Source organism: Brienomyrus brachyistius, chromosome 5 (assembly GCF_023856365.1).
Source record: "Brienomyrus brachyistius isolate T26 chromosome 5, BBRACH_0.4, whole genome shotgun sequence".
NCBI classification, from domain to species: Eukaryota; Metazoa; Chordata; class Actinopteri; order Osteoglossiformes; family Mormyridae; genus Brienomyrus; species Brienomyrus brachyistius.
The window spans coordinates 209,984-227,283 of record NC_064537.1 but is presented as its reverse complement, the minus strand read 5'-3'; the positions used below and the strand labels follow the sequence as shown (position 1 = coordinate 227,283).

General features: G+C 43.7%; 1 protein-coding gene across 1 annotated transcript; it reads right to left on the bottom strand.

Annotated features, from left to right (window-relative positions):
• Window positions 1-240: 240 nt before the first annotated feature.
• On the bottom strand, window positions 241-4,967 carry LOC125742474 (retinol dehydrogenase 8-like). Its single transcript, XM_049014507.1, has 6 exons — window positions 4,862-4,967; window positions 3,594-3,755; window positions 3,110-3,289; window positions 2,853-2,946; window positions 1,527-1,710; window positions 241-468 (listed from the first exon to the last, which is right to left on the bottom strand). The coding sequence occupies exons 1-6, from the start codon at window positions 4,965-4,967 to the stop codon at window positions 241-243; spliced, it is 954 nt and encodes a 317-aa protein (XP_048870464.1).
• Between the last annotated feature and the right edge of the window lie 12,333 nt (window positions 4,968-17,300).

Genomic DNA, 17,300 nt, shown 5'->3' with positions numbered 1-17,300 from the left:
GTAATATAGAAAAATTCTACAAACTGTAGATAAACCAACAAAATCTGGGTGGTTCTCTAAACCCAAAAGTAAGTGGCATCCTTTCTGACCCTGTGGGTGAGCCAGTCCAAAGGAGCCTCATTTAGACAAATATCTTGGTTCAGTCACGCGCTAAACCTTTCTCCACCCAGGGACCTACACTTATGTATGGTTACAGTCACAGAGAATTCCTGCAGATAAAGCGGTTCTTCTGACCGCTTTTCAGTCAGGCGAGATGGTGCGACTGCGCAGGCAGCCGCAGGTCAGACACTTCATCATGCTTGTGGTGATGCGCATCAGCGTGCCGAAGTCAAAGAGCATGTGGTAGAAGGCATGTAGTGAGAGATCGCCTGTCTCATCTGCGTACTTCAAGGCCAAGATGGGCGTGTACATTGGGTTGGTCAGGTTGTGAAAATGTGGCCGTCTCTGCTCCATGACTTTATTTATGCACTGCAGTAGAGAAATGGAGTGCAAGCTTGAACTTAGCAACTAATTGCTAATTGGTCTAATTGCTTAGTCTCTAACTACGGTGAAATCTGTAACAGATATTGTCAATTTAATTGTACTTAATATATTCTATAGGTACTATTTATATATATTTATATTTATAAACAACTGCATATGTTACTTGTATTTCCATAGACACTATTTACCAGGATTACTACTCACCATCACCATCATTAAAAGCATCAGACCTTGCAGTATTACCAACAATGGTACATTTTTCCTTTGTTCGTACAATTTCCTGTAGAAAATTATTTTCACTGTCGTGTTGTATAAAGTCCAACCATCCATTAATATTTTGATAAGAGTTGTCCTATTCAGAGTCTTGTGGGCACAAGCCAGGGAACAACCCTGGATGGGGCACCAACTCATCACCGATACATAAAATCGAGAGGAGCCAGATGAGGTGGCTCGGGCATCTGATTAGGATGCCTCCTGAATGCCTCCCTGGGGAGGTGTTCCAGGCATGTCCCACTGGGAGGAGACCCCGGGGAAGACCCAGGACACGCTGGAGGGACTATGTCTCTCGGCTGACCTGGGAACGCCTTGGGATCCCCCCAGGGGAGCTGGATGAAGTGGCCGGGGAGAGGGAAGTCTGGGCTTCCCTGCTGAGACTGCTGCCCCTGCGACCCGACCTCAGATTAAGCGGGAGATGGATGAATGGATGGATGGATGTTGTTTCTTTATAAATCTCCAAGTCTTAAATGTGTCCCATAAATGTGGGATCTATTCTCTTCATACAATGCCTTTATAAATGTAACCCAGGAGTTTATCCACTCTTGCTTTTTCCCTAGCCTGTGTTTGGGGTCCAGCCTTTGTTCCTTCAATGGAACATGCCCTGGCCATTATCCGAGACCCGGATTTTAATTTAATCCAATTTTCTATTTGAAGAAATATGATATTTTAAAATGTAAATATAAAGTAAATGTAAAAATGTGCTCTTCCAACTTTAAATGATTGATTGCATTAAACTGAGCCAAATTCATAGCAGGAAGCACACTGACCCTGGCAATATCACCTGGCGTCTGGCCCAGAGCCTCAAAGATGTCAATGGAAGATGGCAGGTAGACATTCTTGAAGTAGTGCACAGTATCATGGTCTGTCCCAGGGAACTCCTTCTGTGACACATCCTCCACCATTTTGGCCTCGAAACCTGTGTGTACTGGTCCAGGCTCAATCATGGATAAACTAGAAAGAGATTTGAATTAGTTAGAGTTAAGACTATGAAGCACAGCTGATGGCAGAGGAGAGGCCAAGCTGTAGCCACCAGGTGCTGCCTTAGAAAGGTAGGCAGCACCATAAAGGACACCAGTCACTCCCTTTTGGCTAACAGTGTAGAATGATAACCAGGGAAATGATCCAGGGAGAGTTTGTATCCACAGGCCATTAGAACATTATGTCTGTTCTGCAGGTTGGCTTAGTGCAAAACTCTGCCTCACGACTATAAGGTTTGGGAATTCATGCCATGCCCAGTTTTAACCTTTTCACGACAGTCACCTGAAGGTGCGTTACATGGGTGTGTGGTGATACAGTACAACATCATTAAGAGAGAGTAATACAAAACCTGGGAAAAAAAGAACAAGAAAAAAATATGCCCCGGGGGGGCCTTTGAAAACAATTATCTTACAAAATGACCCCTCCCACCCCTGTCGATAACTCTTACTGTCACTACGCCCCACACCCCCAGTTAACACCTTTTTCCAATGTCAAAATTGTAGAGACCCACCAAAACTTCTGCCACAATTCAAACAATCTGTGCATGTTGGATGTGTATGCTTGTCTCATGTTACACGGTTCTGTAACACATTATTCATTTAACATTAATGTAGCTGGTAATGTGTTGCTGTCTTTGATTAATTCTGTCCCATTTTGCTCCCTGTAGTCAGTGTGCAGTGAGTGGTAACTTCTGGCATTAGAGTTATTGATCATTTCTGTTGCTACAATCTGGCACTTTATATTTATGTTCGATTACTGTGTCTTTTTATATGAATAAATATGGGATGTAAGCTACAGTGGTGTTATTTTATTTATCAATGATATTCTATTTATTGGAACTAGGCTGAAGGTTGCATGTCAGTAACAACTATGTACTATGTACACAGGATAATAAAGCCATGAAAGTGATTAATGACCCTGTATGGGAGCTGAGCTGGTCTCCATCATGAGTTTCTTATGGCGTCATAACAGTAAATAAAGCAGGATTTTGCTTTCAAGACAGGGGGCAGAGAGATACTTGGAGAACAGGTTGCTGAGATTGAGAAGGTTTCAGCCCACATAACAGCAGGCCTTTGCTCAGAAGTGAATAAACAGAGAAAGCAGACCTGACTTACGTGACATTAAACTTGCGCAGCTGCACAGCCAGGCTCTCACAGAAACCCTCCATGGCAAATTTGGAAGCCGCATAGACATCATTAAACACCACAGCTGGGGAAAGTGGGAATTACACCGAATAACTGTGAATCTTGACCACTACAATACTATAGTAATTATATTTCTTAAAATTTGATCACAGTGATGATTTGACTAGTGCTGTTCTTTTGTGGCCCCACTGCTCTAATAGTCATGATGACGTATCCTAACACTGTACCTTGTAACCCCATGACACTGCTCACTACAATGATGTGTCCACCACGCCTCCTCTTCATGTCTGGCATCACATGTTTAATCATGCGCACCACACCAAAAAAGTTGGTCTCAAAGATCTTCTTCATTTCCTCCATACTGATGCATTCCACTGGGCCAACTAGACCAATACCAGCATTGTTGACTTGTGGGTATGAAGAAATAGTTAATTTTTAAATGCTGCATTTGTATAAAAAAATCTACATATTCATTGAAGTAATATATACAACTGATATTAGAGGAAAAATGTATATCTCCAGGTGTTATGGAACAGGACCTATCACAGCAAAGAAAGTGATGCTCTGACAATTCCAGTGTTGGTCAGAAGGTGGCGATATAAGATCAAAGACAAACAGACCAACTAAACTGGCCTGGCTTGAATATGATGCTGCCCTTTGCCTAAAATATAAATATAAAAGCTTTGCAAAGTTAACAGTCAGCATACTCACTGAGCACATCAATGTGTTGGTCCTTCAAGCTGCTGACGCACTGTCTGACCGATTCATCACTACAAACATCAAGCGTCTGCAGAGCCAGTGTCTTCCCATAGGCATCACCTGCCGCTTCCAGCAGTTTGTCCTTTCGCTTCAGATCCCTCATGGTGGCAATAACTAGGGGCAGGTGCACACTGACAATGAGCTGTCCGAAGTACACTAAGACATGCAGATTTAATGAGACACATCAGCAGTCACTGCGACACGGAAGCTTACTAATATATATAGCACAACAAAATATAAATGTAATGCCATTAGTTTATTGCACTTTCTGCGTTATGAAAGACCATTGCTATTAACCCTGAATTATTTTGCTGTTACAATAAAACATCTTTACTAACATCATCAAGCTGCAATTCTGATATCTCAAATTTAAAAACTAATATCCATTGTCATTTAGGAGTCTGCATATATAGGGGACTGCTGATCTCTGGGAATGTCGTTCAATCGTTTTGCATCATTTCACTCTTTTGAAGTTTTGTGTAGACATAATAAAGACTGAGAAGAAAGGTTATTAGCAAGGGTGCTAATGAGATACTTTGCCTTGCATGCCAGGACATGGGCTTTCTTTTCACAAATCCCTTCTTAACCCCCATATGAGGCACAACATAGAGGTGACAGTGAATCTCTGGGTTTGAGTGCAAGGTCAGCCATATATCTGGTGCTCCTGAAGCAGTTTATGGGGTTACAGACCTTGCCTAAGGATACACCATCAGTATTATCACTCATACAGTCATTGACATTGAAAAGAGTCCTCACACTGACAGCTGTAACATGAAGAATGCGTGCATGTGTGTGCCGAAGCTGAAGGAGGTGTATAGATGCACATGGCAGTGGAATGGCAGGGTGGAATGGGCACTGTGGGAGAAGGACTATCCATAGCTTCAGCAATGGAGAAATAAGTAGGAGAAAAAGACAAGTATGGGGGCTACAGAGGGAGATAGAGACCTTTGCTCTGAAGGGGCTGCAATAAACAGGTCTCATAAAATGAGATACTGGCTACAAGTGAATAAAGGTCGAAGTGATTTCAGTGCCCTGGATGCTATATATCCTGTACATAATTTTCTAAAATTTGATCAACAACAAAATAACTCACGAGAAAGAATACTTGGCTATATAAAAATTTTGCCTACGAAATTAACAAAATAAATCACTAATTCCAAATTAACTCATTAGTACATTTACTTCAGAGAATCTTCAGAGAATCAATAAAACAGATTTACCATGGTAGCGCTTTTTCTTATCTTTTGCCAGCATCACAGCTGTCTGTAAACCAATCCCAGAGGAGCAGCCGGTGATGAGCACAACCTTCTGTGTACCTTCTGCCATGGCTGAGTGTCTGCAACTGTGATGTCAGCCTGCTGAAACAGGCCCATGAGGAGGATCATCCCTTGAGGGGCCACGTGGGCCATTAATGCTGGATTTACTCAGCTTAGGTGCAACCAAACTCACCCCATACTATGGCTCTCCTGCATTGTGTTGTTCGTGAAAAATAAACATATATATATATTACACGTAACACGTCTAATACTTCGATGCCACTGCAGTATTTCAGATGTTTAGGATTGTGAGAATAATTCCCGTTGCTTGTTAACTATTGCCTGGTAATAAAATGTTTAAGCTATTTTTAGACTCTTCTAAGTAATCCATCATCCATTAAGTCACCAGCACACCCTGCCCCAGAGAGAGTGCGGCTGAAAGCTGAGGACAAAACAATGATACAAGTATAAACTGTGAAAATAAACAAAAGTAACAAAGTCCATCCATCCATCCATCCATCCATCCATCCATTTTCCAAACCGCTTATCCTACTGGGTCGCGGGGGTCCGGAGCCTATCCCGGAAGCAATGGGCACGAGGCAGGGAACAACCCAGGATGGGGGGCCAGCCCATCGCAGGGCACACTCACACACCATTCACTCACACATGCACACCTACAGGCAATTTAGTAACTCCAATTAGCCTCAGCATGTTTTTGGACTGTGGGGGGAAACCGGAGTATCCGGAGGAAACCCCACGACGACATGGGGAGAACATGCAAACTCCACACACATGTGACCCAGGCGGAGACTCGAACCTGGGTCCCAGTGGTGTGAGGCAACAGTGCTAACCACACGAGGTTTCGAGCGGGGCATGACACACAGCAGGATCGGACAAGCAGGGCATGATAGACCCCCCCCCAACGGGACTGAGGGGCCGAAACTGGGCATGACACACAGCAGGATCGGACAAGTAGGGCATGATAGAACCCCCCCCAACGGGACTGAGGGGCCGAAAGCAGGGATGGTACAAAACTGGGAAAAACAAAAGCAAGAAACATCAATGAAACATGGGGAATTGCAGGGACACATAGGACCGGAGCAAAAAAACCATGCAGACATGAACAGGTACAACAAGGATGGGAACAACGGAGGGACGTCAGTATGGGGCCCACCGACGAAAGGAGCGAAGGGACCAGGAGGCAACAAAAAGATGGGGAGCAAACAAAGAGGGCCAGGAGGCAAAGGGTGGGGGGCACCAGGGAGCCGGAGGGAACCCTGGCAGGCAGAAGGCAGGATTACTCTCATGTTTATGAATAACAAGTAGGGCGCAGATGCTGAGTTATTTTTGTTTATTCTGTTTGTTTATTCTTACAGACAATAGTACAAGAGGTGCCCCCAGTGCCGAGGACGACACAGGCGGCGATGGTGCTGCTGTGCCGAGCACATCTTTGGGCGCTGGCTGCACACATTCCCGTGCCTCAGAAACCGGGGGGGAACCACCCGGCCGAGTGCTAACTGAAGCAGTGCTGCAGTCAACAAAATGCAATAGTCAATGCTGTAAGAGATGTTGCCAATGAATTAACATTCAAATGATACGCTGTGTGATATTAACAACACATTAAAAGAATTAGTTAAAAAATAAATGCGGTGTTTGGTTACCTGTTTTACATTCTTGCTATTACATTCAAACGAAGTTGTAACAAAGCCCCGGCCCAGCTTTCAGCTCCGCACTCAACAGTTTTCTCATTTCATATACTGATGTAATCACAGCGATTTTAGTAAAACTTATTCACTTTCCACCCCAGAAACCAGCAGCTCACAAAGGGAAAGTTAATGCTGTGAGATGCATCCTTTTTTCCAAGCTTTTAGAAAGGGTGGTGCTGCTCCTGCCTGTACCAATAACAGGAGCATAGTAGATGGATATTTTATTTCATTCTTTATTTTATTCTTTTTATTCTATTTTTCAGTTTTATTTTTTAAGACTTGGTGAATTATTACAATTTTTTTTTATAACTCGGCCGAGCCTTTTTAGTTTTGTTAATATTGGCAAAAGTGAGAAGTGTTATTGTTGGGTTCGAATATATTTGACATAGGCCATCCAATTAAGGTAAATGTCATGTTTTTAGTTGTTATAATCTGATGAGGAATATTTTATTTTTCAGTTTTCCCCCTGAGGGATTGCCACCTTACCGCGGTCAGGGGGTTTACGTACCTCAGTGACCCTAAGAGCCACACCAGCAGAAGCTCAGCCTTTAGGGGGGACACCCAAGTTGGACAGGTCTTAGGGTAGAGGCCTGACAAAGTGCAATCTAATTACATAACAAAAACTGTTATCCAGAGCGCCCCCACCCCCAGCACCACCCCACCCCTTTCCCGCCTCCGTCGCCACCATGTGCCCCCTTCACATTTCTGTCTGCCCCCTCATATATGCCTGTCTAGAACCAGCCCTGCTTTACAGTAGTTATTTAATTGGAAAAATGTTGCATACAGCATTGTGTCTCACATGTGGTGTAAGGGGTTAAATGTGCCTGACTCCATTTGATAGGCTTTCCAATTAGTTAATCGGTGAGCCTTCCAGTAAACACAGGGGACACAGCTGGTCCCAGAGCATCCGCCAGAGCCTTCCTGCTGGTTTGTGTGAGGGTTCTGGTTCCCAGATCCAGAGGCGATTCCCAGATCGGAAGACCCAGGAATTCCCAGTGCAAACTGGGTGGCAAGCCGAATCGAACCCAGAGATGTGTAAGGTATTCCTTATCCCCCATTCCTCATGGAACATGTGGTAAGAAGGAGGACCGACATAGGGACGGAAGGGCCCCATTGTAAGGAGGACAAATTTAGGGAATAGAAGGGTTTTATTTTGCAAGGTTTACCATTTAGCTGTTGTACTTCCTAATTGTTTTCTAACAAACTGTTGTGTTTTGAATGTCATCAATCTGTACCTGGCGTACAAGTGGTTGAGTGCATCTGGAAGAGAGGCGTCAGTTTCATACGCACGTGACAGGGTCTTGAAGTCAGTGATGGCTTGGATACCCTGCCACTTGTGTCGTGTGTCTCTCGAATAAGTGAAGTGTCTGTTGATTTTCTTGTTATATTTCCTTTTTGCCAATTTGATGCTCCGGGAGAGGTTCATTGGTGCTGTTTTCAGCGCCACAGCATCTTTTACTTTGAAAGTAGCAAAATGTTTTCAGCAGTTTATGCACTTCTGCTGTAAACCATGTTTATGCGCATGTAGTGACAGTTTTGGTAACAGTAACGTCTGCAATTCATTTGTCAATGTATCCCATCACTGTCTCAGCATATTTGTTAATGTCCGTGTGCTGGCAGTTGGATGCTGCTTCTCTGAAGATGCTCCAGTCTGTGCTCTCGAAGCAGTCTTGCAGGGCCTCAGTCGCTCCCTCCAGCCATGTTCTGATCTTCTTTGTTGTAGGTTTTGTGCTTTTCAGCAGTGGGCTGTATGATGGAGTGAGCATTGCTGTAGTGTGGTCTGAAAGTCCAAGGTGGGGGCGGGGGGCTGACTGTATGCAAATTTAGTGTTCATGTAAACCAAGTCCAGATTATTAGCTTCTCTGGTCGGGAACTCATCATGTTGGTGGGGTTTGGGAAAAACAGACTTTAAATTTGCTTTATTAAAGTCCCCGGCGATGATAAAAAATCCCTCAGGGTGGAGAGATTGCAGGTCACTGATGGCTTCGTACAGCTTGTGTCGCACCTCCTTAGCATTCGCATTGAGGGGAGATGTACACCAGCACAATAACAATGATGCTGAACTCCCACGGCGATGCAGATGGGCTATCCCATAGACCTCATGGGAAGTTGGAGGATGATCTCAAATATCAGAAAGAGAGCTAACGCATTATCCAGTTCAACCAAGACCACCTCTCTGATCTAGAGACCATTGATTTAGTTGGTCTAGCGGTTGTGCAAGCAATCTGCGAAAGGCAGGTTATCTACAGTGCCAGTGACGGAGGTGTTGATGACATTGCCCTGGTTGAATATTTTACCAGCTCCGTTGGTGCTGTGCCCGACAGCTATAGACAGGAGGATCAGTTTGATGGACTGCCAGTTATCCCCCATCTATCTGAAGCTGAGTTGAAAGACAACCAAAGGGTTGACCAATTTACAAGACATGTCACTTCTCAAATTGAACGCGGTGGCAAATGAACTCCCTGACCTTCCACTCTTTTTGAGAGAACTAAACCACCTTGAGCCATTGAAGAGTATCTGTACAGGCAATGCCAAAAACATCCCAAAACAACCTACCAGCTTATACTCCTAGCTGAGTTTTACAGCACAGTTTTGATCAGCCTGCATGACCATATGGGTCACATGGGGGTGGACTGTACAATGGGTCTTGTAAGGTCATTGTTTTTCCTGGCCAAGGACTGCTGTAGACAAGGAAAGGAAGGTGAGATCTTGTGGCAGGTGGGTACGGAGGAAGGCATTGCCCAAGGATGCCACACCCTTAGTCAATATTAAGACCACAAGGCCTCTTGAGCTTCTTTGCATGGACTTTCTCTCAAACGAGACAGAAGTGGGACCAAAGACATCCTTGTGATCACGGATCACTTTACTAAGTTTGCAGTTGCCATTCCTACACCTAACCAAAAACCAGAAGACACTTTACTAGACATGCTAGGTACCCTTCAAAACCAAGAGAAGACCCGTTTTGTGAGATTTTGTAAAGCCCCTGATCCATGCCTACAACTGCACCAGAAATGATGTGACGGGGTTCACACCATACAAACTAATGTTTGGACGCCAACCTTGTCTGCTGGTTGATTTGGCGTTTGGGCTGCCAGGGCACGACCGCCAACACTCTATATGCAGAGCCTCAAGTTACAGTTAGAGTAAAGCTACAAAGTAACCATAGATAACACAGCAAAGGCAGCACACAAGAATAAAAGATGGTTTGACAGGTGTGTCACTGCATTAGACTTAGAAACTGGAGACTGAGTACTGGTCAGAAACATTCATGTCGGGGAAAACACAATATCTCAGACAAATGGGAATCAACTGTCCATGTAGTGCTAAGCAGAGCAGGCACCCTTCCCGTTTATATGGTCAGGCCTGAAAACCAGCATGGTCCTTTAAGGACACTGCATAGAGATTTACTCCTTCCATGTGGATACTTACCCACAAAGAGCCTGTCCAGCAGCCTACAAGGCTCATACTCGCAACTCGTGCAAACCCTGTTCTACATGCTGATCACTCGGAGGATCCCTTACATTTAGTGACGTCTTGGACAAGTGTGGTCTCTCCCATATATTCAGTGTCATCATTCATAAACCTGATATCTCCCTTACATCCAGTGTCATCTTGGACAAGCCTGGTCTCTCCCTTACATTCAGTGTCACCTTGGACAAGCCCGGTCTTGCCCTTACCTTCATTGTCATTTTGGACAAATTTGGTTTCTCTCTTCCATTCAGTCTCATCATTGATATTCCTGTTCTCTCCTTTACATTTAGTGACATCTTGGATAAGCATGATCTCTCCCTTACATTCTGTGTCATCTTGGACAAGACTGGACTCTCCCTTACATGCAGTGTTATCTTGGACCAGTCTGATCTCTATATTTCATTCAGTGTCATTTTTGATAAAACTGGTGGCTGCCTTACATGCAGTGTTATCTTGGACCAGTCTGATCTCCATATTTCATTCAGTGTCATCAAAAAGCCTGGTCTGTCCCTTATATTCAGTGCCATCATGGATAAGGTTGGCAGCTCTCTTAAATTCACTGTTATATTGGATAATTCTGGTCTCTGACTTACATACAATGTCATGTTGGACAAGCCTGATCATTCAGTGTGATCTTGGGTAAGCCTGGTCTTTCCATTACTACTGGAGTTAGGGTTTTGCAACTCCTTTACAGTCAGTATTCGCAGGCACATTCACTGTCGTGTGTATGTGGAACATTGCCCTTCTTTCATAGTTATTACTGAGAGACAAATGAATTTGACCTCTCCTTCACAGTACTCATACTGACCAGCTGATATACAGCATATGGGTCTTTGATGCATCTAGCAATGACAGGTTACCATTTCCCTGAGGCTCTTTGGGATGTGGCTATGGGTTTTCGTGACTGCATGTAGTACCATGGAGGGATATTCCAGGAATGCCTGGAATTCACTTCAGTCTTAATAAGATTTTAAAAGGGAATGGGCTAGACAGTGTATGGACCACATGTTGATTTCACCTAACAGTATACCTCCACTGTGTCCACTTATTCAAACATTCCGAAAGCACTGTGTTTACTAATTTACCCCCTTTGAAACCTCTGTATTCACTTATTCACCTATTCTGGAATCTCTGTCTTCACTTATTCACCCCTTCTGAAATCTCAATCACTGTCTTCTGTTTACTTACTGCACTCTTTTTGCCTTCTGTCTTCCCTTCCTTTGTTCCATTGTTCAGTGCTCCCAGTGAGACTACATTCTCAGCTTCACCTAACTCTCACTGTCCTTGTTATCACTCCAAATGTCCCTTTTCCAATTGGACCACTTCTCCCATTTCTCATTTTCTGGAAATATTACTGGGTAACACTATACACTTGACAGTTAGTACAGAACATCAATTCATGAACAAATAGAGTCGCTACTGAAGATAAAAGATGCGTCATGATTCAATATTAATGAACATTTGTGTTATTCATTAGTTGTTCCTTCAGTAGTCACTAAGTAGTAGTTCACAAAGGTTTACAGAATTAAATATAGTAACAAATATAGTAAATGCTTGGGATAAAAGTTGCATCTTGATTCATTAATGATGAAGGATTGAGAGGGAGTCCAGAGCCTATCCTGGAAGCTATGGAAAAAGGCAGGGAACCACCCAGGATGGGTTGTCAGCCCATCACAGGGCACACTCACACACCATTCACAACTTGATAACTCCATTTAACCTCAGCATGTTTTTGGACTGTGAGGGGAATCCACAGTGTATAAACAGAACTCCGTCCACTCAGGAAACCCCTCCAACCGTACCCAAATCTTTCTCAGGAGAGGCACTGATTCCAATCAGTATGGGGGTGGCGAAGTATCTAGAGGAAACTCCAGGACCATACAGGTAGAGCATGCAAACTCTACACACATGGAGTCATAGTGGATACTCAAATCTTGGTGTGAGGCACCAGTGCTAACCAATGTGACACTGTGTCACCATTGCTTCAAACCCATTATTTCCATTTACTCCAAGTTGTAGCACGTGTGAATGTAGCATGTATGTGTCTCCTGTCCTCTGTGATGGGCTGGGAGGTGTAGGCTGATGAAGGAGGCATATCTGGCGTCCCTGCTCTTATATATACGTATATTATATATTTGTGTTTGTGTGTCTGTCTGTGTGTGTGTGTGTATATATATATATATATATATATATATATATATATATATATATATATATATACGGGAAAAATTAAGAGACCACGGCACAATTTTTTGTTTCACCTATTTCACAATTTAAGGGTGTGCTTCTAGGAGCCTGATGCAAACTGCACTAGCTGAGCACTTCACACCTGCACTTAATGTATCCCATTCTTTTTGAAGTTCACTTGATGTCATGAGAAACTGTCGGATAAGTTAACGGTCATCTCTGGCATTAGAATGTTGCTTCCTCCCTCCACCTGGCTGGTTTCTGGTCATTTCCAGTGTCTCCTGCTTCACCCTATTGTTGTGTACTGCTGTCTTAAAAATTTTGAACTTAGAAGCAACCTGCTGTTCAGTGTATCCTCCTGCCAGCAGAACCATGATTAAACCAGGAATACAGATTTGTTTGAAAATTTAGAGTGGTCTCTTAATTTGTTCCGTGACTGAAAATATCTGTGTGTGTATATAACATGTATGTTTCAGATGTGTGCTCCTCCTGTCCTCCATGCTGGACTGGGAAGTGCAGGTTGATAGAGGAGGTGTACCTGGCATTCCTCCCCTTCAGCCTGCAGTGAAAGTACGCAGGTGTGAGTGGGTGGGGCTGCCCCCCAGCCATCATCAGCATTTCTCGTCGCAGCAGGACAGGCTCACACAGGTCACTCTCTCATACATTTACATTTCACATTCCCTTCCCCTCTTCCTCCTCCTTCTGTTCCTCCTTCTGTATCACACAGGCTGTAATACTTCTTTACCATTATGTTTGTTTGCTTAGTGTCTCTTAGTCTGCTAAGTTCTATTAATACCATGGAAAGATATATTTCTTTCTTTCAAGCAATATTTTTGAGATGACTATGCATTTAAGAAACAAGTTAGGTAATATTGACAGATATTTATATGTCCATCACTTCATTTCTAAATTCTTTTCTTGTATCCAAACCTGAGGAATCAGTATCCACGTGCTACATTTCCAAAGACCCTCTTTTGGTCACCAAAAAAATTTTCACCCAAATTTATCTTCTTCCTCTACCTACCAGTGGTCAGCTCCACCATCTCCCCTCATTTTTTATAACCACTTAAAAAATAAAATATACCTTATTAATCAAAAGTTTTTGCACACCATAGATTTTTACCACATTTCCATTTATTTAATAAGCTGCTGATTTTTTATTCTTGTTAAGCACTGGAAAGTTGAGTGAACAACTATAAATGAAAATGTAAAATAAAAAAAGTTTCCTTTACAACATGGACACCCCAATTTATCAAATTTATCAAGATATCCTGCACACCCTGCTACATGCGACATCTCCACTATGCTTGACGTCCTGTCCAGCTCTCCCTGAAATGTCAGCACTCCAATTCCACAAGGGATTGTGAAGCCAGAGTGACAGCACTGACAGTTCAGTTTATCCAAAGCCAATGGCACCGATCCCCACCCAGCTCTACACCTCACACTACAGGTCTGACTGGGAGTGAAGAGTTAGCTAGAGGTAGAACTAGTGTCCCTATATGCTAAACTAAACAGGTGTGTTTTTAGTCTAGACTTGAATATTAAGAGTGAGCCTGAAACCCGCACATCCAATGAAAGACCATTCCACAGCTGAGGAGCTCTGTAGGAGAAAGCTCTGCAGCCTGCCTTAGCTCTTTCTACTCTGGGTACTAACAGATATCCTGCGCCCTGAGAACGAAGCAAGCGTGGAGGGTTGTATGTGGTCAGCAGATCACTAAGGTATTCTGGTGCAAGGCCATTCAGTGCTATATTCAGTGCTTATAGGCAATCTGAGACTTAACTGGCAGCCAATGAAGGGAGGGTAAGACAGGGGTAATGTGATCAAATTTTTTAGTGTTTGTGAGAACTCCGGCTGCTGCATTCTGTACCAGCTGAAGTTTATATAAGGATCCAGATGGGCAACCAGATAGGAGGACATTGCAGTAGTCCAGTCTGGAGGTTATAAAGGCATGTATTCATTTTTCTGCATCATAAAGGGAGACCATCTTCCAAAGCTTGGCTATGTTCCGTAGATGATAAAACTCAGTTCTAGTAATGCCTCTTGTGTGAGCATCGAAACATAATTCTGAATCAACTAGAAGACCAAGATTTCTGACCATTATGTTAGGTTGTGTAGGAAGGCCACCAATGTTGAGGTGGTGAAACTTATTTCGTGCATCTTTGGCACCAATTTATCAGAATTTCTGTATTTCTTTAACATAAGGTTTTTTTTTGCTAGCCAGCATCTTTAAATGCACTAGTTAACTGTTTCAAGCCAATATTACTATTATCATCACCTTTATCACAGAATGTTAGTGGCAGCCTACTCGGTAGTACAGACTCTAGGGGATCCTGTGGTGTTCCCAAGCCAGCTGGAAGATATAACCAGCAAAGGAGCAATGGCTCTATTTTGAGGTCCATCCAGATATCTCTCAGGACTCTGGGCCCAGCACCCATATGTAGAACCAGTCACTGATACTCACAGCTTTTTTCATTCAGTCATTATCCCCAGATGGTGACCATACATTATCATAAGTGAGGAAAGGGACATGCATTAATCAGTAAATTGCAATATTCAGCACCACAGAGCTGCTGAATGCCCATGTCACTGCAGCGACCTATCCACATGACAAGGACATGACAAACAGGGAGAACCTGCAAGCACAGAGACACACACCAGGAGACACATAAACACAGAGTGAATCAAACACACACCAGGAGACACATAAACACAGAGTGAATCAAACACACACCAGGAGACACAAAAACAAACAGTGACTCAGACCCCCCAATAGACACTAAAGCACACAGACTCACACGGACACCAGGAGACACAAAAGCACAGAGACTCACAGACACCAGGAGACATAAAAGCAAAGAGACTCAGACACACATCAGGAGACATAAAAGCACATAGAAAATCAGACACACACCAGAAGACACAGAAACACACAGGGACACAGACACACACCAGAAGACACAGAAACACAGGGACTCACGCAGACAACAGGAGACACTAAAGCACAGAGACTCAGACACACACCAGGAAACACAAATGCAGAGACTCAAACACCAGGAGACACAAAAGCACACAGTGACCCACACCAAATCACAGTGACCCACACCAAATCACAGTGACCCAGACAAAATCACAGTAACACACACCAAATCACAGTGACCCACACAAAATCACAGTGACACACACCAATTCACAGTGACGCACACCAAATCACAGTGACGCACACCAAATCACAGTGACACACACCAAATCACAGTGACCCACACAAAATCACAGTGACACACACCAGAAAACACAGAGACTCACACAGGTACCAGGAGACACAAAAGCACACAGTGACCCACACAAAATCACAGTGACACACACCAAATCACAGTGACCCACACAAAATCACAGTGACCCACACAAAATCACAGTGACACACACCAATTCACAGTGACGCACACGAAATCACAGTGACCCACACCAAATCACAGTGACGCACACCAAATCACAGTGACACACACCAGAAGACACAGAGACTCACACAGGTACCAGGAGACACAAAAGCACACAGTGACACACACCAAATCACAGTGACACACACCAGAAGACACAGAGACTCACACAGATACCAGGAGACACAAAAGCACACAGTGACACACACCAAATCACAGTGACAGACACCAAATCACAGTGACACACACCAGAAGACACAGAGACTCACACAGATACCAGGAGACACAAAAGCACACAGTGACACACACCAAATCACACTGACACACATCAGAAGACACAGAGACTCACACAGATACCAGGAGACACAAAAGCACACAGTGACACACACCAAATCACAGTGACACACATCAAATCACAGTGACAGACACCAAATCACAGTGACAAACACCAAATCACAGTGACACACATCAGAAGCACACAGAAAATTAGACACACACCAGGAGACTCAAAAGCACACAGTGACACACACCAAATCACAGTGACACACACAAAATCACAGTGACACACACCAATTCACAGTGACGCACACCAAATCACAGTGACACACACCAGAAGACACAGAGACTCACACAGACACCAGGAGACACAAAAGCACACAGTGACACACACCAAATCACAGTCACACACATCAAATCACAGTGACAGACACCAAATCACAGTGACACACACCAGAAGACACAGAGACTCACACAGACACCAGGAGACACAAAAGCACACAGTGACACACACCAAATCACAGTGACACACATCAGAAGACACAGAGACTGACACAGATACCAAGAGACACAAAAGCACACAGTGACACACACCAAATCACAGTGACACACATCAGAAGACACAGAGACTGACATTGATACCAGGAGACACAAAAGCACACAGTGACTCAGACACACACCAGGAGTCACAAAAGTACAGAGGCCCAGAAACAAAAGCTAGTTTACATAATTTTACATATGTGTAGCTCAAATATAGCGTGCCTCTGGCATGCACTCTTGAAATTCAAACAGCCAAACAGAAACACACACCTACACAATCACACAATATTGAAGATACTGCTATGTGCCTAAACCTGCCATGAATGTGCTCCATTGTTAGGGCCACTGAGATAGAGCCAAGAAGTAATCCACAGTGTGTCACTCCTGTTCACTCAAGAAGTAATACACAGTGTGTCACTCCTGTTCACTCAAGGAGTAATCCACAGTATATCACTCTTGTTGACCAAATAAGTATTCCAGAGTGTGTTACTCCTGTTAGAACCGGGCAATATCACATCAATATTATTTGGCACATGTGCAACAATCACGAGGGCTTCAGATAATGGGAGAAACATTTAGCCAGATACTAGCTTTTCGGTAGTATATGGACATTTAATTAAATCTGTGCCCCTGACCTCGTCTATGTGCTCCTAACCATGTTAATGTGCCACTGACCACATCAATGTGCCTCTTACCATGATAATGTGCCTTTGATCACATAAATGTGCCTCTGACCACATCAATGTGGCTCTGATCATGCTAATGTGCCTCCGACCACATCAATGTGC

What these genes read in the sequence shown, in the direction of transcription:
- LOC125742474 (XM_049014507.1), bottom strand. Translation starts at nt 4,967, where the DNA reads ATGGCAGAAGGTACACAGAAGGTTGTGCTCATCACCGGCTGCTCCTCT. An exon ending in CCAACACATTGATGTGCTCA is followed by an intron (nt 3,290 to 3,593) that starts GTGAGTATGCTG and finishes CATACCCACAAG; the next exon opens with TCAACAATGCTGGTATTGGT. An exon ending in CGCCAGGTGATATTGCCAGG is followed by an intron (nt 469 to 1,526) that starts GTCAGTGTGCTT and finishes TCTCTACTGCAG; the next exon opens with TGCATAAATAAAGTCATGGA.